This window comes from Kwoniella bestiolae, chromosome 1, assembly GCF_000512585.2.
Source record: "Kwoniella bestiolae CBS 10118 chromosome 1, complete sequence".
In the NCBI taxonomy this organism is placed as follows: Eukaryota; Fungi; Basidiomycota; class Tremellomycetes; order Tremellales; family Cryptococcaceae; genus Kwoniella; species Kwoniella bestiolae.
This window is the reverse complement of record NC_089241.1, coordinates 5551715-5577625: the sequence shown is the minus strand read 5'-3', so window position 1 is coordinate 5577625 and position 25911 is coordinate 5551715. Positions and strand designations below refer to the sequence as shown.

The 25911-nt window shown below is 47.4% G+C and overlaps 7 protein-coding genes across 7 annotated transcripts; 4 read left to right on the top strand and 3 right to left on the bottom strand.

Moving 5' to 3' along the window:
- Positions 1-1568: 1568 nt before the first annotated feature.
- On the bottom strand, positions 1569-3725 carry I302_102100 (uncharacterized protein; the record flags this gene model as incomplete). The annotated part of the gene is made up of 8 exons (XM_019187479.1): positions 1569-1589; positions 1657-1772; positions 1844-2056; positions 2123-2479; positions 2547-2941; positions 3013-3174; positions 3314-3604; positions 3670-3725. 8 exons carry the CDS (start codon positions 3723-3725, stop codon positions 1569-1571), a joined length of 1611 nt encoding a protein of 536 aa, XP_019050357.1.
- Positions 3726-4746: 1021 nt separating this feature from the next.
- Positions 4747-7347, top strand: I302_102099 (uncharacterized protein; the record flags this gene model as incomplete). Its single annotated transcript, XM_019187478.1, has 8 exons — positions 4747-4779; positions 4885-4915; positions 4982-5070; positions 5142-5339; positions 5389-5535; positions 5607-5629; positions 5688-5772; positions 5833-7347. 8 exons carry the CDS (start codon positions 4747-4749, stop codon positions 7345-7347), a joined length of 2121 nt encoding a protein of 706 aa, XP_019050356.1.
- Positions 7348-7702: 355 nt separating this feature from the next.
- I302_102098 (uncharacterized protein) lies at positions 7703-9233 on the top strand (the record flags this gene model as incomplete). The annotated part of the gene is made up of 9 exons (XM_019187477.1): positions 7703-7732; positions 7812-7842; positions 7901-7959; positions 8088-8285; positions 8358-8530; positions 8611-8716; positions 8764-8809; positions 8875-9095; positions 9165-9233. 9 exons carry the CDS (start codon positions 7703-7705, stop codon positions 9231-9233), a joined length of 933 nt encoding a protein of 310 aa, XP_019050355.1.
- Positions 9234-9619: 386 nt separating this feature from the next.
- I302_102097 (vacuolar-sorting protein SNF7) lies at positions 9620-10883 on the top strand (the record flags this gene model as incomplete). The annotated part of the gene is made up of 6 exons (XM_019187476.1): positions 9620-9797; positions 9917-10002; positions 10118-10209; positions 10335-10449; positions 10572-10689; positions 10804-10883. 6 exons carry the CDS (start codon positions 9620-9622, stop codon positions 10881-10883), a joined length of 669 nt encoding a protein of 222 aa, XP_019050354.1.
- A 563-nt stretch (positions 10884-11446) lies between these two features.
- I302_102096 (uncharacterized protein) lies at positions 11447-16297 on the bottom strand (the record flags this gene model as incomplete). Its single annotated transcript, XM_019187475.1, has 6 exons — positions 11447-14068; positions 14127-14309; positions 14359-14583; positions 14645-14989; positions 15060-15956; positions 16016-16297. The coding sequence occupies 6 exons, from the start codon at positions 16295-16297 to the stop codon at positions 11447-11449; spliced, it is 4554 nt and encodes a 1517-aa protein (XP_019050353.1).
- A 700-nt stretch (positions 16298-16997) lies between these two features.
- Positions 16998-23697, top strand: I302_102095 (uncharacterized protein; the record flags this gene model as incomplete). Its single annotated transcript, XM_019187474.1, has 10 exons — positions 16998-17849; positions 17919-18279; positions 18343-18689; positions 18749-19130; positions 19195-20901; positions 20975-21306; positions 21434-21902; positions 21973-22101; positions 22161-22659; positions 22761-23697. 10 exons carry the CDS (start codon positions 16998-17000, stop codon positions 23695-23697), a joined length of 6015 nt encoding a protein of 2004 aa, XP_019050352.1.
- Positions 23698-24007: 310 nt separating this feature from the next.
- On the bottom strand, positions 24008-24796 carry I302_102094 (uncharacterized protein; the record flags this gene model as incomplete). Its single annotated transcript, XM_019187473.1, has 3 exons — positions 24008-24347; positions 24416-24657; positions 24731-24796. The coding sequence occupies 3 exons, from the start codon at positions 24794-24796 to the stop codon at positions 24008-24010; spliced, it is 648 nt and encodes a 215-aa protein (XP_019050351.1).
- Between the last annotated feature and the right edge of the window lie 1115 nt (positions 24797-25911).

Here is a 25911-nt window from a genome sequence, read left to right as displayed (position 1 = left end):
GGATCATCCTTCAGCATCTTACAGTCTGATTTCAATGATGAATAACCATTTCATCAGGTTGCATTTGACTCCCTCATCTCTCATCTCTGAAAACACGTCCCAAAATGCATGGACCTACTTTCCATCTCCTATGCGGAGACCCCACCATAAAACCACGTGGCGTCCCAGGGTTGAGAATGACGTGTTATTAGCTTATCAGGTTGATCTTGGCAGCTTACAGTAGCTTTTGGTCTGAGTGGCAAATTCCTCTGCTCCTTTTTGTTACGTTTTGATGGGTATGACGTATGACGCAGCTGTGCAGTTTTGCAGCCATTTCTTATGTACCGTACCTGACCGGATACCGAAAGCGATATCACAGCATCAAATACTCGTAAGTGGGGGTCAGAGCAAGCAAATTATAAATAACCAGAGTCTTCTTCTTTCTTTTTCTCTCTCATTACTCACCATTCTATCACTTGACATTCACAACTTACCACTTTCATCGTAGACCACAACACCTACACATACATAACCAATCATCACAATGGCTTTCAGTGAGTATCACTCATCAATCTTTCGACAGGGGACATTAATCCCGGATGCCCGGTTCAAACAACGTTTCTTGAACTTCATTCCCACTTCACACCTCAATCAACTTGCTAATCTAATTCTGGTCTCTCACAGCCGCTTCTGATATCATCAAGATCATCTTCGCCGTCATCCTCCCTCCATTGGGTGTCTTCCTTGAGCGAGGATGTAACGCTGATTTCTTGATCAACGTGAGTGTTCGACGACCCTATGCCTCATCAATTCCCACGGGTGAAGAGAGCTTGTCCATCCATTTGTACATGAGCTAACGTCATCGCTTTTGTGCTCTGCAGATCCTTTTGACAATCTTGGGTTACATTCCTGGTAGTGAGTCTCGCGTCTTGTCGCCTTCATCTTGTTTTTGTACACTTTTAACTGACTTACGTGGTCTTTTCCCCAGTCATCCACGCTTTGTACATCATCCTGAAGTACTAAGACCGTTCGAGAAGGGGATTGACCTAGCTGAATGAGGGAGAACGTAAGTCGCCACCGTGTTTTGTTTGTCATACAGAGAAGATAGATAGCTGATGACGGTGTTTCGGTAATTAGGATCACAAGTTATATGAGTTATCATGTGAAGTACATTACCATTGATCGAGGAATTCGAAGGAGGAAGTAGAACAGCATGTAATGGGAGAGGCTGTGTATAAGTGAATCAAGCGATTTATGCAGTTATAATATGTCCATGGGCGGTTTATTGCTGCACTGACAGATTTATGCGATTGCGCTGACATCGCACTGGTGCAAGCTACACGACGCGGCGTCTACTGACTCACTTCGTCCCCTAAGCCATTGTTGACCTTTTGATGCATCCCGGATGCATACACCTCGTCGATATCTACGAGTTGTATAACGAGAAATCCGAGTCCAAGGAAGAGAACATCAAAACCCGGACAACCATGAACCCAAAAAGAGAAGGAAATGGAAGGAATTCGTAAAAACTATGCTACAAAAGTTTGAAATGGTGGTACAAGCAAGAACGAATCAACAGAAGCAGCACTCTACAGTACGAGATATGGGAACTGTAGAACAATCACGAATCAGCGATACTCGTTAAATACTCTCTTTCAACTGAAGGCAACTACTCACCTCTTTATCTTTATCGGTATATAGCTCCTTGATAGCAGTCATAGCAAAAGGCTTCCAGTCCGTTTCCACCAAAGTACGATGACGCTGTTTGACGGATTCTTTCGTCATCGGAGGAGCTACATCGTTATAACCAGAGGTCAACATGCATGCTTTGTTGTTTGATGTACTGCGAAATAACCAAACTCACGTATATAACTCTTAATTGGAGTTGCTAGAGCATCCCTCATAGCCTGTTCGAGCTGTTCCCCATTCTCCTTCTGAACGTGGTAGACGTAAGGTGCGCCGTAGGGTCTCAAAGCGTCGTGCTGGGTATGCCATTTCGTCCAGTCCTCGGGATCAGAGTGGTTCCATGACATGATGGGGTTGATGAATGGGACGCCGAAACATAACGCGTCGTATGCTAAGTCAAGATTCCGCCCATCAATACCAAATTCCACTGTGTTCAGTTGACGTTGACCAGACTCACGCGAAGGCGACATATTAGGTTTCCCCACTCCCAACAGGAATTTACTACTTGCCAAAGTTTGGTACCATTCGTCCTGAGGCAATTTACCCAAGTTCGTGATACCCTTGTACATATCCTCATGCTTGCCAGTCTTGTCATCATCGTGTCCTCCCGTAGCTATCATCTCGAATTTCTCATGCTCGCCTTCCTCAGAAGGAGGGATGGAAGAAATAGCTTTACCAAGGATATCGTCTTTGCCCCATACCCACTCCGAGGACGAGGTATTGAAGTATTTGGCGTATTTCCCCAGAGCCATTCCGCGATGGTGTCGAGAGGATGGGAGGGGCACAGCTCTGCAACGGGATTCGATCGAGTAGCCTATCGACCATGGTTAGTATTTCCAGATCACATCTCGTTCCTGTTGGGTGAAGGCCAAATCACTCACCAAGATAATGATTCCCCTCTCCTCCCTTATTGCTCAACGCGTAATTCTCAGGACTGAGCGTGAACTGCCTACCGAGGGGGTTGGAGGGACCCTGCCAAAAATGGAACGTAAAGCTTTTCTCCAATGGGATCCCCTCCTCATATCCCTCTTTCTTGATACATCCGAATTTCTTTACTTCTGTCTGATTCTGGAATGCTCCAGAGGTATGGTCGTTCTCGAATGTCTCCCAATTGCTTTCATTCCTTTTCGAACATGCATCTAACTGATTGCCCTCCCACAGGATCGTCTGGACTTTATCACCTAGTCCTTGATATAGAGTTAGGGTGTCCATAGATTCGAAGGTGTATAGGAGGGTGTAGTTTAGGGAGGTGAAAGCTTCGAGAGTTGATTTGGCCCTGTGATCGATATGATTAGATGAGTAATCGGTTTTCGAATCGAGATGATAGAGTCTGCATCGGCCACTTACCAGATATCTTCTCCACTCGTACCGCCAGTCATAGCGTTGTTGAAATGGAATGAAGCGAGAAGGACCACCTTCTCTTCATCCCTACCACACGTGTTGGTCTCTATACAGTGGGCCAGTCGTTCCAAAGCAGGGGCATTGAGGGTTCGTGCGAATCGTTTCTCGCTATTCAACCGCAGCACATCCGGATGCATCAGCTTCCATCAACTCAACTCAATTTGCCCACCCCACAAATGGACCATATACAAGTTGGTCGTCTTTGACGGTGTATAGTGGATCAGAGAAGAGAAGGACTTATACATACATTTTAGGAAACCTCTCCTGGAAAACCTCGCTCAACAGCCTAATCTTCTTCGCCTCCCCCCTCCTATCACGCCCATCACTCAACCCTATCCAGATCTTCCATTCCTCCAAATGAGGCTTCATGAACCCGCCTCCGAAATCATGATGATATCTGTTCGTCGCGAACCCTCCATCCCCGTCCGATTCGTATTCATATTCGTACTCTAGCGAGTCAGAAGGGATGACGGATAGGTAGAAGAACACACTGAGTGTTAGGAGGGTCGTGAGGAAGGTTATGAATATACCTATTGTCCTGTTGTTGGAAATAGCACGTCAGTATAAGATCATTGTGTGAGCTTCAGCTCAATCCATGCTCACCTGGATTGGTGGGAGGTGAAGATGCTTGATAAGCGATGTTCTTTTTCGCTCGACATGGTGTAGGTGGACTAGACTTCTTTCGAGAGTTGATGATTCTCTGAGTTATATCCGCCAGCCAGAGCTTTGCGATCGCGCTTGATGATCGTGACGTGATTGACTGATGACGATATTGCAGGTGAGCGTCAAGGTGGACTGAGTGGTCAAAGGTGGTTGTAAGGAGCGTGTATGATCAAAAACGAGTGAGTGAATGTAGATGTAAATGCAATATCAAGAAAATACACAGATGAGAAGACGAGATGGATACCTCGAAATTGAATATTCAAATGTAGAAAGTATCGTTACGGCATGAACATACAGATCATGCATTGATGATTGCAATTCATTCATTCCGACCAGACCATCTCGACTTGCTCTCTGGGCTGCAGATGACAGATGATAAACAGTGCTATGGCGTTGTCACGTTGTTGACAGCGAGTAAACCCAACAGATGAGAGATGTAAACAAACAATGGGAAAATCCTTCTCGATGTCTTGGTTGTGATGCCCTGACCCTGAAATGTGATTGATTTTTCGATTTGTTTACGGCACTACATAGCAGAGCAGAGGAGGTAACGACGCGTCTCGGGACATTTGTAGTCCGAGATATCAAAGTTGGAGTAGCCTGGTTCCTCGTGTGAGGTACGAGACTCTCCTGCGCATCCAGAACGAGAGAATAATGCCGAATAAACGACATCGAAGAACAGATTTAATGTATATATTGATATATTGATGAGCATTAAATTCTTCAATGATAGTCGATCACTCATTTAGCTCACCGCTCAATTGGTGTATCAAGATGAGACGAAACGAGACACGGTAGCAAAGGCGCACGGACACTGCCTCGTGTAGTTCGCGAATTGGGATTTGGACTGACTCGTACTGGTTTGTATCACTGCATTCAGATCCTGTCTCCTGTCTGTTCTTTCATTTCCCTTATTCAATTTTGTTCGGTTTCATTTGGATCTTGATCTGTCAGGCAGTTGTAATTAGTCTTGGTCTTATTGAAGTGTCCCATCTTACAGTATTACTGGAAGGTACGATGAAAGCTATACCTGACTTTAACAGTCTCGAAGTACGTGACCTCTTACCCCTCTTCACTCTGACGCGATACTGACCACGGGAGCGGTGTTGCTACTGATACTACGTGCTCATACTTACCTTTGCTGATCTATGATAGGTCTGGGTAGAATGTAATGGCATTCGTCTAAGTAAGCTAACCCGCCAACATACTCATAAGTTACTGACTATTGACTGACGCGTCCCGACCCAAGCAGAGGAGCACGATCAGACGTTCGAGGAGAAACGACGAAATCACCCACCAACATACAAGGGGTACTTGGAGATCGGCAGTCCATCGACATCGGTACATCTGTCCATCACATTCGTCCGTGCGCGAGTCGTCAGCTGATATTGCCTTACGATGGTATCTCTCAGAAATACACCTTCCACGTGCGAAACACTGCACCGCTCGAATGGGCAGGCCACTTGTTATCGGATGTCTCAATTGACGACTTCCTACTATGTACGACCTTCTTCAGACCACAGGAGGGGTACGAAGTATTCCATGGGCAAGTGTATCACCCTCACGTCAAGGTGAAGGGAGGAGAAGGACAAGATGTTCAGTCTACTCTGGTGAGCTGTCAATGGAATGGACTTCGCTCAGCTAACGTTTGTGAGGTAGGTCGAGGGCACCGAAGAAGACCGGAGTAATATCGTACTGCTCAATTCGCCTGAAGGAAGTCTAGGGAAGATAACCATATCTATCTGGAGAGGTATACATCTTAAAGTTACTGGGAAGGGATCACTGGGATATACAATACAAGATGAGGTGAGCTGCCTTGTGCGCGCATGCACTGTTGAGGATGATCAGCTTACTCTCACGCTCGGTCTGTGATACAGTCGGTAGCATATAACGGGTATTTGTAAGTCACAAGCTTCTTTGTACTTTCACGCTAAGCTACTACTTTTCCACTTTGCTAGTCCGATACCCAAGTTCAATCCAAGTAACATATGGGACAATCTGGCAGACGATGACATCGACCCGTGGGTACGATTCGTATATACCGTGAGCTGCCATTCTGGATCTTTCACAATCACATGCATCGGCTGATGCATCCCGGTGTAGTACGGTACTCGTAAAGCTCTCGAGGCCAACGATATCTTGACTCCGTCCGTTCCTCCACCTACTGTCACTCCTAGGAGTCGAGAAGACGAGATTCTCATTCCTGACTCGACGCCTCCTTCACCGTTCCTCCTGACTACTGAGCAACACGATATGCCTCAAGAGATGAAAACCTACTCGGAAGCGAGCAAGGAAGAATATCTTGACCAAGCCGATCAACCGAAGGCGGAACTCGCAGAGTTAAGGAGTACGAGCAATGGAAAGGCGTCTCTCACTTCCGACACCATATCACGAAATGGGAAGGAGAAGGCATTGGTCGCAAAACAACCAGTAGTAGAACCTGGGGAGCACACAATCTCAAAGGTGAACAGCGACAATCAGCCTAAACCAGCTCTTCCGGCTAGTCTACCCTCCAAATTCAGTCATCCTCTTCATGCTCATACGACTCCCTTGGCATCATCACCGAATCACCCTCTTCCTTCTCCACATCAAGCTCACAGTCCGAATACAAAGAAGTTTACCAATCATCCTCGAAACCAACCCAATCCTCGACAGAACGAGTCTTCACCCGCCGAAATACCCCATCAAGCTAAGGAAGCAGATGCAGACCCAGACCTCGAGATGTTATTTCAAGCTCTGGATAACCCTACCTCGAACCTGACAGAAGGCGAGATTGATTATTTGCTTCAAGCTATTACTCACCAGCAAGAATTGTCTACTGACCGACCACATCAGTCTTCTCAAAAGTCAAAAGGTGCCTTTCCCCATGATGGGCCAACCGATGCTGGGTCTGAAGATAGAAGGCACACTAGACGTGAAGTCACCCATAATTTACCTCTTACTAAGAAAGATACCAATGTCGCGTCGACCTCTCACATGAGGGAAAAGCCTCTTCCCAACGTGATATCTAACGATTACGCCTACTCTCGTACAAACACACAAGCGAAGAGTGCGGACAATAATGATATAAACTCGATCGATTACTTATCAAAGGAAGGCATAGATGAAGACCTATTACAAAGCATTTTTAATCCTCGTGCGGGTGGTTCTGTCCGTGATAAGGGAAAGAAAAAGGCAAGCTGGGAGACTGTCCAGTCTTACCAAGATAAACAGGAGGAAAGACAGACAAAGATGATGCAAGAGAAGGAAGCTAGGAGGAAGATGCGAGATTTAGCGAAGATACGGAGATTGGAGGATAAAGAGCGGAAGAGGAGGGAAGAGGAGAGGGAGAAATGGTTGAACTTTGGTAAAGGGGGGAGATCTTCTGGTGGTATCCTGATGGGAAGGCAGGATGGGAGGACGAGAATATCTGTAAAGCGAGGTCGCCCGGAGGTGTATGATGATGATGAAGACGAGATGGAGAGGAGGGTGCAGGAGAAGAAAAGAAAGTTGAGAGAGGCTGAGGCTAAGAATACTAGGGTGAGAATGGAGAAGGTCGCCCTGGATAAGGAGAAGGGGAGAAGGGCAGATAGGTCAGGTAGATCTAGGGAAGATGCCATAGAGATCACTTCTGATTAACGGCATGGTGATACCATATCTTTGTCTGTGGGTGGAGGAGGTGTCATGATTGAGATGCGATACCTTTCTTTCATCTCAGACCTAATTATGATGATTCGCCCATCAAATGACAGTACATAATCATGCGCACGGACAGGCACTCAACAGGAGGAAAGGGTAGAAACAAATTCTTATCAGGCGATCCATGCGCCATGCGTGTCGCCACCATCCACATGCACCATCTCATCACGATATAAATCATGAAAACGGATACACGTATATCATCTCTTCTTCTGCATCATTCCTGGTTCTTCACATAATCAGACTCAATCAGTCGAGGCTACTAGGTCATCGTAGTACTATCACAACTGACAACATGAGGATCAAAGAAGCTAATGGACTCTCGGTCAGTACTCAGCTACCATGTTTTACGACACACCACAAGGTGATGGAGAGCTCACGTGAGCGTTCTCGTTTCCTTTCAGGTATGGTTATCCGTCAATGGGGAAAAGCTCGGTATGTACCCAACGAGAAGTGGTGCTTTCCTCTCCCCGCTGATATGTGGACATCGCAGACGAGGTACGAGTACGAAAGACGGGCGATGAAGATGGTTGTTTCAGGATGGAGTGTTTCGTTTGTCCCAAGTCACACGAGGAAAGTCCAGATCTTCCTCCAACCGCTTTTGCCCAACTCATCAGATGGGCGCATGACTACTGTTGTTGTTGATGAGATATCCTGCTGATCTTGGTACAAATCAACAGGATTTCACCACAAATGTACATCTCGGTCGACAAAAGCCATGGTTGGGCGATTGGATAGCTGAACCGATAATCAGTGGGAACGAGATTCATGCCTTACATATTCGTAAACGATGGCATGTCACCCATAAGCTATCTACGTTCTTCAGGGAAGATGAAGATGGGGATTTGCTGGAATCGGATCTGTCCTTTGGCAACATCGTAAGTAGAGTATTGAACGATATTGCGATGTCCTTAGCTGAGAAACCATTGTTTATACTGCGATGGTGTCAGAGAAATCCACCTCACCGAGAAGAGAGGGCAGAAGGAGACGATTCCAGGGATGCAGAGGAGGGGATGATAGTTGTTGAGATTTCGCGAGGAGGGATCGAGAGAAATAAGCCTGCGAAAAGAAGGATAAGTCAGAGGGTGATCGAGAGGGAAGAAGCAGATGGTAGAGGTGAAGTGTGAGTGATGATTACACCTTTTTGATAAGGGGATATAACGGATAGAGTGGGGGAAAGGCTGACGATATTTTGCATCATAGAGCGAGCGGATCAAGTAGGAAAGCCGAAGAGAAGACAGCATACGGCCAAGAGTTCACATATGATGAGGAAGATAGGGAGAGACCTTATCTGAAGTTCGTCTTCAAGGTATGTCACATGATACTGTCTAGCACAAAGCATTGATAGGCGGACAGGTACGAACTCGTCAATATCTCGTCAATCAAGGTCTTTTGGATCGAGGTAAGGCTTGATCTTGAGCTATGAACGTCGACACAGCGCCGACCCACTGACACAACATCCTGCAGTACCCGCTCAACAACATTCATGCCAAGTATCCCGCACGACCAGACTCAAAGCTGAACCTGACGAGGATGTGGACAAGGCCCGACCTACCAAGTCTAAGAAGACTGCTGATACAGACAGACGGGCCAAGAGAGAGTTGTCAGAGGATAGCGTCGAAGACAGCGTAAAAACAGACTCTGCAAAGAGGTTGAGGTCGGCTGAAGAGGAGATCAAGTCGCTCAAGGTGGGTCTGTTCTGCGTTCCCACATGTCTAAATCTTCGAGAAGCTGAAATGGGACTTGTTGCGTTTCAGGAGATGCTTCATCAGTTGACCAAAGACCAGCCTGGAAGCTCTGTTTTTGCTGGTATTGGGCGTAGATGACTTCATGATGTACTTGTGTAAATGCTTTATATCGTTGTAGTAGTCAGCAACTGTCAATGATAGTAGTAGTTGATCGATGACAGAGTTATCATGTATCAGGCTCACTTTGCTTTTGGGTGAAATTTGATCCCGTTATATGCTCAACTAACTGAATGACGAACTGTGTCCAGTGAACGAGTTTGCAGTTTGTTATCAACTCGGTGGCCAAATATCATCACAACAACAATACTCATTCAGCTTCAACAACTGCCATACAACTTTACATATCTCAACATCAACAGCATCCGAGGTGACAATAGAGCAGCAATCCGAAGGGCGACTTCGAAATCAGCATCTCCATTATCATCCTCCCACCCGATATACTGTAATTACCAAACACAAACATCATGTCAGGCTGGATGTCATGGTTCGCAGGGAAGAAGGATACCCGAGAGGGAGCGAGGGATGCGATAGTGGGCTTGAGACAGCAATTGCTGATGTTGGAGAAGAAGGAGGAACATCTGAATAAGAAGATCGAGGAGGAGATGAAGAAGGCTAAAGCGAATGCTACGTCTAATAAGCGATGTGAGTGGACTTTGGTTCTTCCTCGAGGGCACAAGCACAGCAGGAGTGGGATCTGAGAAGTATCCATCGATACTATATATAAATAGATGGAGAGCTGATAGCAATGATCGAACTGACAGTGGCAATGGCTGCGTTGAGACAAAAGAAAGCGCATGAGAATGAATTGGATAGAATTGCTGGCACGAGATTGACCTTGGAGACTCAGGTGGGTATATTGCTTTCAACTCGCATATGAGTCACTTGGACTCCCATTTCAGTGCCCTAGCTATGTACCGTGTTCCAAGCTTGACACCGTGCTAATCTAATCTGCTGCTATACAGGTCAACGCCATAGAATCAGCCAACCTGAACGCCGAGACTATGGTAGCTATGAAGAAAGGTGCGGATGCTCTCAAAGGGATTCACAGTAATCTGTATGTTTCTTTCTCTATCGCAATTTCGTGTTGATCAAGGGGATCATCTTATGTACCATCGGAAGATGAGATGGTTCGGAAGAGTGAAGGAGTGGAATGCTAATCATCATCGTACCCATGTATAGCACCGCGGAAGGAGTCGACGCTACAATGGACAAAATCAGAGAACAGATGGACCTCACCAACGAAATTTCAGATGCTATTTCCAATCCAGTCGGTATGGGCATAGTACTCGACGAGGTGAGATCAATCTCATTCAATCGCATGACCATCGACGTTATGCAATGTTCGACAAGGACCATCCTTCCACACACCCATATATCGTGGTTTACATCTTACTGACACCCTTGTCACACCTCCAGGACGACCTCAAAGAAGAGCTCGAGGCGTTAGAGCAAGAACAACTAGACGACAGACTCGCCGGCGCAGATAGAGTACCGAGTCATATCCCCGCTTCACCGGTGGGTCAAACCACAGGGCGTAAGTCTTCTCTTCTTTACAATCACAATCAGCTGTACCAGGCTTGGACCACTTTGTCATGTCTCCTTCTTCAGAGGGATTGAGAGGCTAATATGTCTGTACGACATTTCACAGGCGTCAACAACACTGCTCAAGCGGAGGAAGACGACGAGGAAGCTCAATTACGTCAATTACAAGCCGAGCTGGCTATGTAGACATTCTCACTGCAGGACCGCCGCAGACTGGGTAGCTTCAAACGTCGTGCAACCAGTTGGATTCTAGCCGTCGAACTTCCTTCGTTTGGACTTCTCATCGTCACTATACATATATAATTATACCTCTTTCTTCTTTCTTCTCTTCTCTATGATCACAGAGGTCTGTCTGTTCTGTTTTCGCTCCATTCCATTCCATCACAGACAATTAACAATCCGTCACTTTCCATCCTTCACCCATTTCTGATAAGCTGTCATCACCCTTTACGTATATGGGAATGTAACAATATGAGGTACATGCGTATCGATCGCAGGGATGTTTTCGGACAAGGGTCCTGGCATATCGTGCTTGCTGGCATTGATGTTTACACGATATGATTCATCAAATAATGGGTAATACAACGTTTTTGTCAAACATAGGTAGTACAGTCCACAAAGTATACGAGAGAATCAAACCCACGACTCCTTGAATTTTCAAACATGTCATCTTGTAAGAGTTACCATTCCTTCCTTCATTTCCAATACAGATCTAGTCCTGAATAATTCCTCATCTATTTACGGCACCACTAATCCAGCTTCTTATGCCCACTCCCGCTCCCACTGGAACTCCCACTTATATTCCTTGCATTGAACGTGGGCGTAGAGGTGACATTGGGATTAGGGTTCAAGATAGGCGGCGGCGGAGGGAATGCAGAAGGTGTGGGGTTCGAGATTGATCTTCTAGTAGGCGTGGGAGTAGATAATCCCAAACCCATTCCCGTCCTCATCGATGAAGAGGTACCGATACCACTCACGGATCTCACCCTCTGATCCTTATACTTGTCATCATCATTCAAATAAATGACTCCCAACCGATTTCCAAATCCACCTATAACCGCTCCTCCTCCCCCTCGTTGAGTATGGGTGGTATCTCGTAGAATTGAAAATTGGTTGATATGGACATACCCCAATCTCTCAAACGTAGGTACCGATAGACTTTTTCTCTGTCCTCCTGGGCAGTCTGGGTCAACGGTAAGAGAGAAGGAAGCTCGTCCATTCAAACTATTTATCCTCTCCATCCTCCTTTCCCGCATTGACATGGATATCTCCATCCCTGTCCCCGTTCCATTCACTTTGGTCTTGTCAATCAACTCTCCAAATCCTATCGAATGAACCACCAGACAAAGACCATTCCAAAGTTCGTTCCTAAGGTCTACTGAGAACGCGGAGAACTGAGAATCATCAATCTGGCCATGTCCGGTCTTCTTCAATCCTACCAATCTATCTCCCACTACCTCCCAACTCCCTTTCTCCCCACTTCTGTCGGGATGCTCGTCCGGAGAGGCAATGACGATTGATCCAAGCGATTGGACCTCGAACTCTCCAGCGGGTGAGATATGGTTCGACCCACCAGAAATCGAAGTTCGGTCCATGGGGGATGTCATGGACAAAACTTGTTCATCAGGTTTATGAAGGTTTGATAATCTCCTTGCTCCCCCATGACTTGATAAGGGGAATTCGCCATTGGAAGGTAAAGGTAATAACGAGGGTGATTTCCGAGGGGATGTACCCGGCGAATATCTCTTCTTGATCCACAGGGGAGGGACCACCAGTCCTCCATCGGTGGAACCATTGGCCAGACGTGTGGGGGATGGTCTCGTACTTTCGTCCAGGGAGTTTCGCGTTCGGGATGAATTCAAGCATCTACAGAATGGGTTATTGGATATCCTTGGTGCGATGCGATCAATCGAAATTTGAGTTGCCGTCGAAGACATCACCAGATACCCATCGGTAGTAATTGTATTACATCCTACGCATCTCATCGAAGATGGTTTAACCACTTTGATCTTCCTGATAGGTTCCGACGCGTTAGGTTCTATAGACAGGAGTTGACCAATAATCTCATCGATTATATCGATAGATCCGGATTTATGTCCTACAGCCCATAAGCCAGGTAGGGAGAGATCAGGTGTAGATACAGCTGTTATTCGATTTTCAGAATTCTCTGAAAGGAGCGCCGGAAGCCATCCGGATGAGGTGTTGCGGTATACTTGAACGGTCTCTGATGATACCACCAGAATATTGAGAAGACCTTCGGAGCGGATGAAGGATACACGAGCGGACGTATCAAGCTGATGAGGTTGAATGATCGCCGTCGAAGAAGAATCGGCAGTAACAGATACGACAGAGCCAGTTGCGAAAGCTATAAGTACTGTTGGACCAGGTGTAGCGAGTTTACTCGGTAGTTTCGTAGGGGTGATTGTGAAAGGGTCTTCTTGTCTTGTGAAGTCCCATGTATCATCAAATGCCATAGTACTGATCCTTGATGTCCTAGATGAATCACCATTGAGTCGTCGCGACTCAAGTGCCACCACTTGACCCTCGTCTGGGATCTCCCAGATCTGCACCGATCCATTGGCCGTACAGACACCTATGAATCGCCTATCTTCGCTTATAGCGCAACACACAATGGGGTCTTCCGGATCCAAATTCCTGGTAGAAAGTATCTCTCTCGTTCCGCTTCCATCATTCATCTCATTGAATCTCCACAAGCAGATGGTATCGTCTATCCCCACGCTTAAGGCTAGCAGTCCATCAGAAGAGGTCGAGATGAGGTCGATATCGGACTCATGACTGCACGGCAACATGTTGGCTTTCAATCTTTCAAGCAAGGGGTTTTCTAAATACGCATTAGGTGACGAGTCAGTTTCATTCGCTTGCTGTTGCTCGTCTACTCTACCTAATCTGTCTCGTTGAGCGTCGAGGAGATCGGCATCTTTGAGTAGGTAGAGTAACAAGGCGTATAGAGCTCCTGCGGTTACTGCTTGAGGAAGGACGACTACTTTGAACAGGTAAAATAGGGGTCTGAGTCGTGGCAGGAGTAATCGTGATGTTGGTAAGGACAGTTTCCGAATATCCGCTGGACGCATTGAATGGCCCGAGCGAGGTAAGACTAAGATAGAAGCGGGGGGTACAAAGATCTTGATATATGACCATCCTAGGGGATTGAGAGAGCGCCATAGTCTCTCGGCGGGGATGAGAGTGGTGAGATCGGTCGATTTGGTGGTGAAGGGGGTAGGACTGGCAAGGTGAGATGTGGTGGTACTGGTGCCAAAAGTGGGAGTGTAGCCGTATAGACTGGCGGTGGTATTTAGGGAAACTCGATGTCGCTCAGTAAGCCAGTAGAGCAGACCAACCGTCAAAAGGAGCTATAATCATCGTCAGCTAGGCCTACAACGGAAGGTTACTGATGCAAAGCAAGCTCACCAAGACAAGACTGCCGCTCTTCGTCGTTCTCGCTCGAAGAAGCTTTCTCCAGCTAAATCCACCTTGTTTACCTTCTGCCTGATCATCCGAATTGGCGTCTTGATCGACGGGAGAGATGGGCGGCACACCGTTGGAAGCGAGAACATCGGCTAGCTCCAGTCGTTGAGCATCGATGGACAAGACCTATCCACCGGTGTCAATGATTATATTATGGTCAAACTCATGGACTTACAGTCAGGAAGAAAGTGTGAAGCATGAACCAATCTGTGATGATCACCACCGCAGCGAACAAGCAGAATTCTCTAACGGGCTGAAGGTTCACACAAAGCCAGACGACTCCTAGTACTAACAGATCGGTCAAGGAGGTAAGAGCGATGGTAGTACCGACTTTTGAGAGTCCCAGACCGATCCTAACGGGAACAGAGTGGGTGAAAGGGATCGAGAAAATCGCTTTGGTCTATGCGACATGACGAAGTTTAGCTCAGCAACAGACTGTGCCGAGTATCAAATCGACTTACCAGTGTAGACATATTCTCAGCACCGACAACGACAATCACAAACGGTAAGACATAAGTAGGCAGACTACTCTGTTTCACCGATGCTCCCCAGCCATTCCAGCCGAGTAAAGCAAGAACACTGAAACTCATCACGGATGAACAGCATAGTTGGACTACACCGGTGAAAGCCAGACCGAATCGTGAGTGCACTTTCGAGGCGTTGGAGATTTGGGCCATAAGAGTGGTCAAGAGGACAGCGTAGAGGAAGAGAACAATCTTAGGAGGTGAGGTCGGGAGACTTGAGGTGTGCTGATGCGGATGATCATGTGCGGAAGGTTGATCTTTGAACTGTGAAGGGGAAGTATACTAATGATAGTTGAGCGAGGTGACTTGGTCAGTGTCGATCTGCATATAGATCACAGGATATCAAACTCACCGAAAGGTACCATTCACCCGTCTGTTCCACATCGATGGAATTCGATCTCTGAGCCTCAGTGAACACTTCTCCTTCGACTTTCTGCGCTACTTCGTTTATAGTCTCTTTCCAACGCATCTCGAAGGTGTCGATGGAATTTTGAGGGACATGGAAAAGCACACCGAGACTATGATAGATGTTCCCAGTCGATGCTGTCCAGTCGAAAGAGCCGTCATCTGAAGGCGAGATCGAGTTGTGGGACCCAGAGGTAAGGGCTGAGATCGAGATTTGATTCACTTCGATATTCGGTGTATCGTGATTCGGTGAGAGAATGAAACATGGTCCAGTCGCTTCAACGGTTCCTCCTTCTACACCTTCTAATTGCCTTATGCACCTTTCCCCTGTAGATGTATATTTCGTTTCCCACTCTTCCGCTATATCCCTTACTAACCTCAACAGAACATGATCTCTTTCTTCCCAGTCCCTCTCTCCAGCATCTACGTCCCTATCCAGCACATCCTCCACATCCGCCCATGCGACCCTCATTATCCGTATTTCCTCATCTTCCAAAACTTGCTCTTTTGCTCCCTCAGGTAAAGCCCTACTCAGTCCCCAGCCGTGGTCATCCTGATCGTATTGACCTGTGTCTCTGCCCCACCATCCCGCCCATGTCAGCTGGGGCAATAACGGCGGGGGATAAGGGAAGAAGCTGTCTAATACCGGTGTACTAAGTAGTGATAATGGGTGTTCTCGTTGATTCTGACGATATGTCGAAGGTACCGGTTCGCCCTGTAAAGGCATTCGATGAGATGGCGGTGAAGGTGGATGTAAGGGTGGAAATCGCTTTTGTAGATAGAGAGCCATAGATGGGTAGAACAGGTTGGTCATTACTAGGCAATCGATAAGCAATGTCCGTATCTGGCATCAGTCGATAATCAGTACAGTCATCGGTTGCAAAGATAGTGAGTCGAACTGACCTGATTCCTCGCGCAATGTTCACCAAACTTCCTGAATGCCTCTGTCACCAACCCCCTTCTCCATCTCAAGAGACGTCTGCCCTTCTTCTCTCCATCTCGTCTTTTTCTGCGTTTCGGTCTGGTGGTAGAAGGTGTACAGCTCTGTTGAGGTGGATACGTGACGGGCTGTTTATCATGTCTGTGTCGTACATCTGCGTGTACAGAGCGATGGCCAAGATGAGCTGTGGAAGTTGATGCGATGGGAGTAAGAGCAGGAGGCGGTGAAGGACCGGGACGAGACATATCTGTGAAAGGGGGGTGCGAACGAGGTGATTGCTGCGAATTATGGTTGGTTTTGCATTGTTCTGGTCTGGACGAGCGGTAAGATGTAGAGGGTGATAGAAGGTGTTGAACCTTTGCTTGAACCTGTGGTCCTGCCTTATTTTCACAAATGACAACAGAAGCTGTTAATGTCAAAGTCACCACCGCGCAATGCAATATACCAGTTGTCGTCGTACTTGTACTCGTATCTCACGTAAAAAAGGGGGGCAAGGCGCCCGAAGCCGAGTAACGATAATTGATACTTTATAGATAAACCCCATTTAATATTGATAGGAACGCGTTTAGTAGGAGATAACGAAGAAGCAACAGAAACAGAAGCAACATTAGTAGTCACTCGATGAAATGATCAATGAGGGATAGTGGATAGTCAAGGAATAACAAACACCCCAGGCTCAAGGCTATGATACAGTCACCAATACGGCACAGCTCAGATCATCATTAGCCACCGAGGTCAGATCAACACAACATCACCCCGAATTAAGGTTGAATTGACAAGGTTCGTCTGACGCAAGATCATCATCATCGAGAAGAAGAGTACGAAGCCCTGCCCAATAACACTCAAGCGGTCCCACCTGAACACATACCATACCTTGAAAAAAACTCAAGTCTAGATGCTTTCGTCATGCCTAGTATGTATACTTTAGCCCATGCATTCTAAACCATGCACCATTCATGGTATCTCGCTGATCCAGGTCTAGCACGAGCATCGTCCCCTCGGCCAGTCAACATCCGAGCCAGGTCATCCACCATCGTCGGAACGGGATCAGTCCCAGCTGGGAGCACACAGCCTGGTCCTCCATCTATCGATATTTCAGCGTCGTCTTTCCGAATAACCACCAACCCATTTCCTGGACCTAGTGCTGCGACGCAGGCGCTGAATGATCAGCTGGGAACTAGCGGAAGCAGTAGTAGTAGGAGACCCAGATTACAAGGCAATGGACACGCGGGTAGTCATAACAGGATATCATCATGGCCCAGTCCACCTCAAGCAGTCATGAACCACATGCCTTCTGCTCCTGCGGTACCTACAAGATCAAATATCAATATGGAAGGAGGGGTCTTAGACCTTTCATTGGTAGATAAGGACAGTGTAGCGCTGCTGTTATACACCTACAAGCCTACACCAGCCAACAATAATATACACGCTCATCCATCCCCATTACCTTCTACCTCGACAGCTACAAACACCCCTTCTTCACAAGTATTGATAAATTACGCCGCATTGCCGTGGGACGCCAAACCTGGTGATTACCTTGAGATCCGCCAGATACATCGCAGACAGGCTCAACAACCTCAGCGTATACAGTTCCCGGAGGGAGAATCATATACCAAGAAGAAGAAGGAGAATGTCAGTCCAGCGATGAACGGAGTGAAAGCGGGAAAGGGAAGAGAGGGATACGTCTTCAGATTAGGGGATGACGTGCCGTCTGCCAGTGCACATCAGATACAGGTGCCTGACTCGGTAGCTACTGCTTTTGGGTTTCAGCAGCGGTTGGAAGTTGAAGTGAGGAGGGTGAGTCATCTATCACTTGTCCAAGATGTCATCATAATCATTGAAGGCTAATATCGTGAATCCCTATAGGTGACGGATAAAGAGTCCGCTCATACCGATTACGTCGAATTCTACTTCTCTCAATATCTTGGCAGAGCTGATATGTGGAGACTTGGTATGTCACTTGAAGGAATGACTTTACACGTCGGAGAGAAGGTTTCTCTAGCTGGAGGAGCAGTCAGGGCAGAAGTGAATTTCATCATCAGGAGTGAAAAAGATCCCAAAACCGGTAAAATGAGGGATAAGAGGTACTCGAGTGGGATCGCGACTTCCAAGACCAAAACGATCTTTAGAAGTAAGAGCGCGCAGGTGTATCTGTTTATTCAACTATGCGAGGAGACTTGGGAATTTGATGAGGATGGTGAGAGGTATATTGAAAAGGTCGTACATGGTAAGTCGGCTCTCATGGTTCACTTCTCTCGGCTGAAACAAGTGTTTGACCATACGATAATAGGATATCTACCCGATCTGTTTGCGAGATGGTCGGAAAAAGGAACGTCTCACGTCGTTACGATCATCTTCTTCGCCAGGATATACTACGATGAAGAGGATGTAGCGTATCTCAAGAAACATGATTTGGCAGGAAGCTTAATCAAAGATTTTTCGGGAAGACCATGTAAAGATTTTTTCAAGGTTGCTGTGGATCTGGAAAGGAGGAGCGACTGGACGCAAGCTTTACCCGAGATCAAGAAACAATTGGAAAGGAGTGAAAAGGAGTTACTATTAGATTACCATTTCCAGTTGATGGGTGGGAAATCGTATACTGGTGATCAGGTCAAAATTGTTGGTAGATGGAGTTTTGTGAGTCCGATCCCCTCGTCGGACCAACGGTAACGATACGCAACTGACGAGCGAATCAGGCATACGAAGGAAACGCTCTAGAAGCTATCAACCTGGCTCTCAACCCTTTCGACGAACACCACGTAGACAGAGATCTGTCTCGAACGGGTCTATCGATAACCATCGTCACCCCAGGGACTGGTCATTTCGCCGTGGACAAGAACCTGCTCAGACTAACAACCGAGAGGATGGTCGATCATGGCATGAGTGTAGATTTCGTTTGCCTGACAAAGATGCCATTACACAGCGTACCTCTATTCAGTTACGTTTCGCATCGACCTAAAGGACCTGTCAACGAGGAAAACCCCTTGAGCGGAAAACATCGACCTATCACACCTGATTTACTTTACTTTGATGCCCATATGTCTCACATCAAGAATACCGAATTGGCAGACTGTTACTGTGAGTCTTCGCATCCCCGGAGATATAGTATTCGCCATGTTGACTTGTATGTGTGTCGTGGCAGCACTGCCATCATGGGTCAGCGCTTCATTCTACGCTGTGACTCACGACAAACCATTCCGTCCCGATCGATTCATCCCTCGATGTAAGATGTACGAGATACAGATGCTCGGTATACTAGACCACAACCTCACAACAGTCATTGTACCATATCTCGATATCGATGACATGCCAATGCCTCGTCGGCCCCTCTCAATGGAAGATAGGAAAACGGTACGAGACGATTTCGACCAAACGATCTTCGGTAGTGGTCAAGTGGAACAACCGGTCAGCAAGATCAATTCTCCTCAACTTGGCTCGACTCCAGCTAGTATACCAGCGAGTTACCAATCTGCCAGGCTCTTAGCGGAGAAGGAGAAAAATGAAAGATCGAATTCCATGGCATCCACCACTCGACCTAAATCTATCGGCGGATTTGGGAATGGATCGAAATTGTCACCCATCAAAGCGATGATCGAAATGGAAGATTCTCATCCGCTTGGAAAGAAACGAACCGAGCTGCGAAGTGCTTCTCCCGCTCCTTCCACGCTAAGCTTGCGAAGGGGGCTGAGATCTGATTCTCCTTCTAAACCACCCACGACAATTGTCCCTCCCACACCGATTGTTCATGCCTCTTCACCTCTTCTGATGGCCAGTCGGGGGACTTCGCCTACCGCCACCACGCGTTCAGCTTCACCTTTGCCTCCCCCAAATGACGATATGGCAATGGCGAACGACGATCGTAGCGCGTCACCTCAACCCAGAACTCGCGACTCATCTCCTTCTCGAGCTTCGGTGATCTCTCTTGAGCAGAATGGATCAGGTGCCTCCACACCCAAGCTTACACCTGCCAAGAAGCTGAATACCAAAAGCAGTAAAAGCTCTTTTGCCAGTAGGTTCGGAGCGAGTTGGCTATTCGGTGGCCTAACTTCTACCAGATCTCAACCGAGCTACGCAGCACCTGCGATGGAGACTATAGCTAGAACCGACGTCTCGTCCGTCACTGGTAATAGACCTCATTCACCTGTTCCCTCATCTTCATCCAACTCCAAAGCATCGAGATCAGAGTCGCGATCGAGATCTGGCACTGGGTCTGGATCTGTACCGCCCAAACCTAAACCCAAAATGCCCAATCCGGATACGATGATCACTCCGAGTACACCCTCACCCTCGAAAGACAAGACCCATAGCATACCTGCAGCTACTCCTGTCACTCAGCCATTGCCCATCGCTACTGGTGCGACATCCCGATTACGGCGCTCTCAGACAGTGGAGGAAGATCCAATCTCCAGATCATTAAGGAACTCCAAGGGCTTACCGCCAACCGGTCAAGCAGGACAGGGGCTGAGTAAATCGCACGAAGATCTCTCATGGCGAAATAGGAACAATGCTTTGGTGCAATCATCGAGACATTTCACCGTGAATCCTTGCAAACCTTCTGCCGAGACTATCGACAGGATAAGAGATGCGGGAGGGAGAAGATGGAGGTTTGTCCTGCCCAAACAGGCTCAACAGCATATTGTCCAGTGGCCCTCACTCCTGGCTCCGGCCTGTTTACCTCTGACGACGGATTTCCTACCTACCCAGAAACAGAGTGATGAGCTGTACAATACCGGAACGTATACCGTACAGTGTTATCTTGAAGATGGAGCTTTCTTGATACGCAGTGATGCCGCGCAGGAAAACTTGCCGTTGGCTATGATGAGGGAGATGGTTTCGCAGAGGTTGTCTCGTGAGTTGACTGCTCCTATCTATTCTCATGTACCTCAGGTAGGATGGCTGATGTATTGGATATAACTCCATAGAAAACTTCCAAGTGATTGTCCTGCCCCATGACCTGAATGAACCAGGTGTGGTCCGACCGATGCCCATTCACCTGGAGAAAGACTCCGATATAGGTGTGGAGCTAGTTTCGGGCGGTGCGTCGGAGGTGCTCAAGAATGGTAGAGGCGCGATATGGATGTCATGGGCGAATCATATTCATCGATTGTTGTTCCACCCTACGAGACAGGAGATCGTCGTTCATTGGATGACTAGGAAGGTATCTCATTCGACCGATCCGGTGAAATATAGGTGTCTCGTTTGGCCGGTGGGGATGAAGGGATATCAGCCTGCGGAGGCGGTGTTCAATTATCCTGTGAGTGGTGTTGTTATGGTGTACCGAGACGTACGCAGTGCACTAGTGCACTAGTGTCGCCACGATGTAGAGGTCGAGGGTATCAGATCGACACAGAGGGATATACTGATATTTCATTTGCATACAGGACGTTAACACCAAGATAAACTACAACCACCTTGACCATCTTATCAACGGCGAACGACGTACCCTCGATCCACTACGATACTGGCGTACGAGATTCATCCTCATACCGTCAGGCAAGGAGATCGTTTCGTTCCCTGGATTAGTACCGCAGAACGAGCACCTAAATCAGACAGACCTATTATGGCTCGGAGCTCAGAAAGTCATCGAGACACTCAATAGATACTTGCTTAAATCCCAGACCGGCACACCTCAACAACCCCTCAGGATAGTCACGACCACCTTCGATCCCTCCACTTGCGTGTTGGATGAGGAATTGATGATGGATCTGGAGAGGCAGATCAGCAATAGGGAGAAGCCTACGAATACGAATTCCGATCATAAGCGATTGGAGGGGATGACGCTGGCTAATGTCGCGGAGCTGATGTGTATGCCTGGGAATGGGTTGATCATCAGGACGAGATGGTGGGAGGGTGAGTTGGCGTTTTCCTCTGGGTCTATGTCTGATATAGGGAAATATCAAATGCTGATTGTACTGAATAGCTCGACAACATGTCCAATCGTTCACTGGAGCACAGTTTTGCGAGTGGTTGCAGAATTCTTTCGAAGATGTCTCGAGTCGGGAGAAGGCTGCTGAATGGGCGGAATCATTGCTTGAGAAGGGTCTTATAGGTGAGTATGTCAACTTATTCACATTGGATCCTGTTTACTGAAATGTATAATTACTACAGAACACGTCACCAACTCGCACGGATTCCTCGATTACTGGCATCTCTACTACCGACTCCGAGAACCGTACAACGCAATGTCCAAATCGTCGTCAAAGAACAAATCATGGTTCGGTACCACCTCCTCCAAAGCTTCTTCAGCATCCGCGTCGAAAGAGGCATCGCGTGATGAAACGCCCGTTCCGCCCAATGGCGATGCGGCCAGTGGGACCATGACAGCTTCCAATTCGACCAACAGTAATTTGTCACCTACTAACCCTGCACAGGTCCAGGCCTCCTTACCTTCCACTACTCCCCCTGGGGCCCGAGCATTATTAGCGAAAATGTATGAAGGACCTCAGGCTAGGTCGTCGGTCGCTTCTTCCACCAGCGGTCGACCTGGTAGGAAACGGAAGGTGAAGATGTCTCAGACGAGAGTACTGGATTTGGACCCGAACAAGAAGAGTGATAGAGCCGAAGTGGCCATTTTGCATGCTGATGTGGTGCATAATGCTAGGAATGCGTGGGTTATATCTTCCACGTTACTTATCCAGTCTTCACTCCTGCAAGCATCTTGAACTCCACGTGCGACAGAAACACTGACACTCTACTCCCACATCGCAGATTCCACTTCGAGCTCAACTGGCTAGGCGTTACTGCCGCCCTCCTCGAGGAACTGCGTCAAAAGCTCTCCGCGCAAGCCGAACGATACGGTCTGAGATTTGTTGAGACACCCGTCGAGCAGTTAAGCGACATGCCGTTGAAATGCGCCTATCGAACTGCCTTGCCCATCCGTCTTGCTGTTCCTCCACCAATCATCCCAGACCTACACGAACGACTCCTCTCGATAGGCCACGGGACAGGCCAGGTAGACAACTATTTCGAATATTGTATCTTAACCAAGAAGTTCGGGTTCGTCCTCGACGTGGAAGCTTCCAACAGGTATCCAGAGAATATCGATGTGGAATACTCATACAGGAAGTCGTCCTTTGATTATTCGCAATTCGTCCATAAATCTGGGTTGGCCCTTATACAATGTCTATCAGATGCGAAGGGGTTCCTGTGGTCCGATAATCGGTTGATACTCTCTTCAAACTCCAGTTCGGTATTTGGAGATAGGCTGAGTAATACCTCGCGAAGAAAGAACTCAATCCTCCATTCGCATCCACATGGGAGCGATGGGAAGGATAGTGTACAAAATGGCAAGGTGGAGTTGGTTAGGACGTTACGAAGGGAGTTGGAGGAGTTTTGTAGAGATGGGGAAGGGTTGAAGAGGTTTTATGAGGAGATGATACCGCCTTTACCCTCTGATGGGGATGAGGATGGGTTGGATGGGGAGGTCGAGACTGAGACTGTTGGTGATGGTGACAATGAAGAGGGGGGTCAAGTGAATTTGGATTTGGAGTTTGAGGACGATGGTAAGGACGTGGATATGGACGATGTTACTATCCTTGATGAAGGTGGGAACGATAAGCCCGAGCACAGGAAGACGAAGACGAAGGAAAAGGAGAAGGAGAAGGGAAGGGAGAAAGAGATTAGAGAGATTTTACAGGAGTTGTGATAATAGTGGACAACCCCGAATACAATTTAGTCATCATGTGATTGTATGTTGTATAACTTGGTTTCTTGGCATTTAAGGATACGATAGGTGTTATAGTACTGTACAGTAATGCATATGATGATATTAATGGTCTCTCTTATTTGGGACTCTCAACGATTGCCCTGGCTTGATTCTCCCACCTGTCCATAACACGACTTGGACCTTACAACCACCCTCTGATGCACCATGCACGAATCATACAACATCCTCAGGAATCTACCCTCATCCTTCCCTTCGACTCTCACTGCTCCTTCTCCTTTCGGGGCGAATTCTATTCCGATCTACTCCTACTCCTACTCCTGCTCCTTGATCTCGATCCAGATACACTGCTTGACCTTCTCCTAGGTTTCCTGACCTTCTCCGAGTCCGAGTCTGATTCCGGGTCGGAAGAATACCGCCGCTTCCTAGGTGCGGGCGAGGCTGATCGACGACGCGAGACATCGGAATCTGAATCTGAGCCTGACCTCGAGGAGGCAGAGGGTGAGCGTCGACTTCTCTTACGTCTCGGAGGAGATCTACTTCTGGATCTGGAGGAGGAAGAAGAATTCGAATCGGAGTCGGAATCGGATGATGAGGATGAGTCGGTATCGCTTGACGAGTATGAAGATGATCTACGACCATCTTAGCGTCAGCATCCATTTAAGGATAATCAATATAACGAGACAGAGCGATAACTCACCTCTTCCTGCTCTCCTTGCCCTTTTTCTTCTCCTCCTCTTTCCTCCTCTCCTCCTCCTTGGCCTTCAAGATCTTATCTGCCAGCCCTACTTTACTCCCCGCCCTGAACTCCTCTGGAACCTCCACTGAGGGCTTGTCCCTCCCTATCTTCCCCGAGGTGAGCTGCTTGGTACGTGATGGTCTGGCTACGTAGGGACGGGGGTTGGAACATTGATAGGTGTGATGGCCTAGTTTGAGGCATTTCTATTTCCCCAAAAACAAGAATGTCAGTATGAGTATAGAACTTTGAGCTTTGGAGGGATGAGATGCTACACACCTGACATCGGGTGTTGGGTCCTGCTCTGTCTGAACTGCCCATTGACCTTGGACCTGATCTCCACATGTTTGCTTGGGTGTTACTTTAGGTGATGATTGACTCGGTAGTAGGATGATGATGGTGATGGATCAGAGGAAAGAAACAAAAGTCAGAAAGAGGTGGTCGAGAGTTGATGATTAGAGATGGAAAAGGTCGAGTGGGTGAGTAATTGTTACGTAAAGTCGCTCGAGACCAACACTATAGTCACAGTCGCTCCATTTGACCTTGCTTGCCCTTTCATGGGCTATCTGAGAGATGGTAACATCCTCCTCAGTCGATAGTCAACGACTTTTAATCGCACACCACCTTTGACTGCATGGGATAGCCCGAGACTGAGTGATTTTACAGCAGACTGCCAGACCTGACGAGTGAAAAAAGGTATACTCGAATCCGATTGATTGAGCATATTCCGAGCGGGTCCTGACTGCTTGGCTTGAATATGCCAGGGCAATCTCCATCTTATCTCCAATCGTCCTGTTTGATGTACCTCGTCGAGAGTGCATGATCACGAGACGTGATCTTTATTCGTTGCCGGTCAGATCCGCTGAATAACAAGCGACAGAAGAGGTCATACGACCTTGACTAATGTACAAAGGTACACTCACACAGCGATAACGGACGAACTGCCGCATGTCCATGTCGTGCTTGCTTTCAATCTGTGTACTTTCTTGTTCATGGGGCGTCATATGCTGCACCTCTTTGGCAAATGAGCTATGCATTTCGCTCGTTCTTCACTGGTCACGAGAACAAATCGATTCAACAGAGTTTAGAGTATCGGTTATCCGGTATTATCACAATCAAACTATACCACTCTGGGTAAAGATGGGAGCGAACCTTGACGTAAAGCTTAAAGAATGACGGACGATCTACTAGTGTAGTACAAGTATTGATTGGTATTGGTCATGTACCTTTCGACATCACCCATCATCCACCCGAATGCGTAATTACAAGTCAAATCCCCCTTTTAGCGTGTCTAGGCGTATGTTACCATTATGTTACAGTACCAGTTGAGAATCACCCAAGAGTGAGGACAAGAGATACTGTAGTTCAGGGTCCGTTTTGGATGATCTCGGTGGCAAATTCAGCGATTTGAAATTGATTAGATCTATTCTTTGTTCAGTGTCATTTGCTGCGCACCTCTC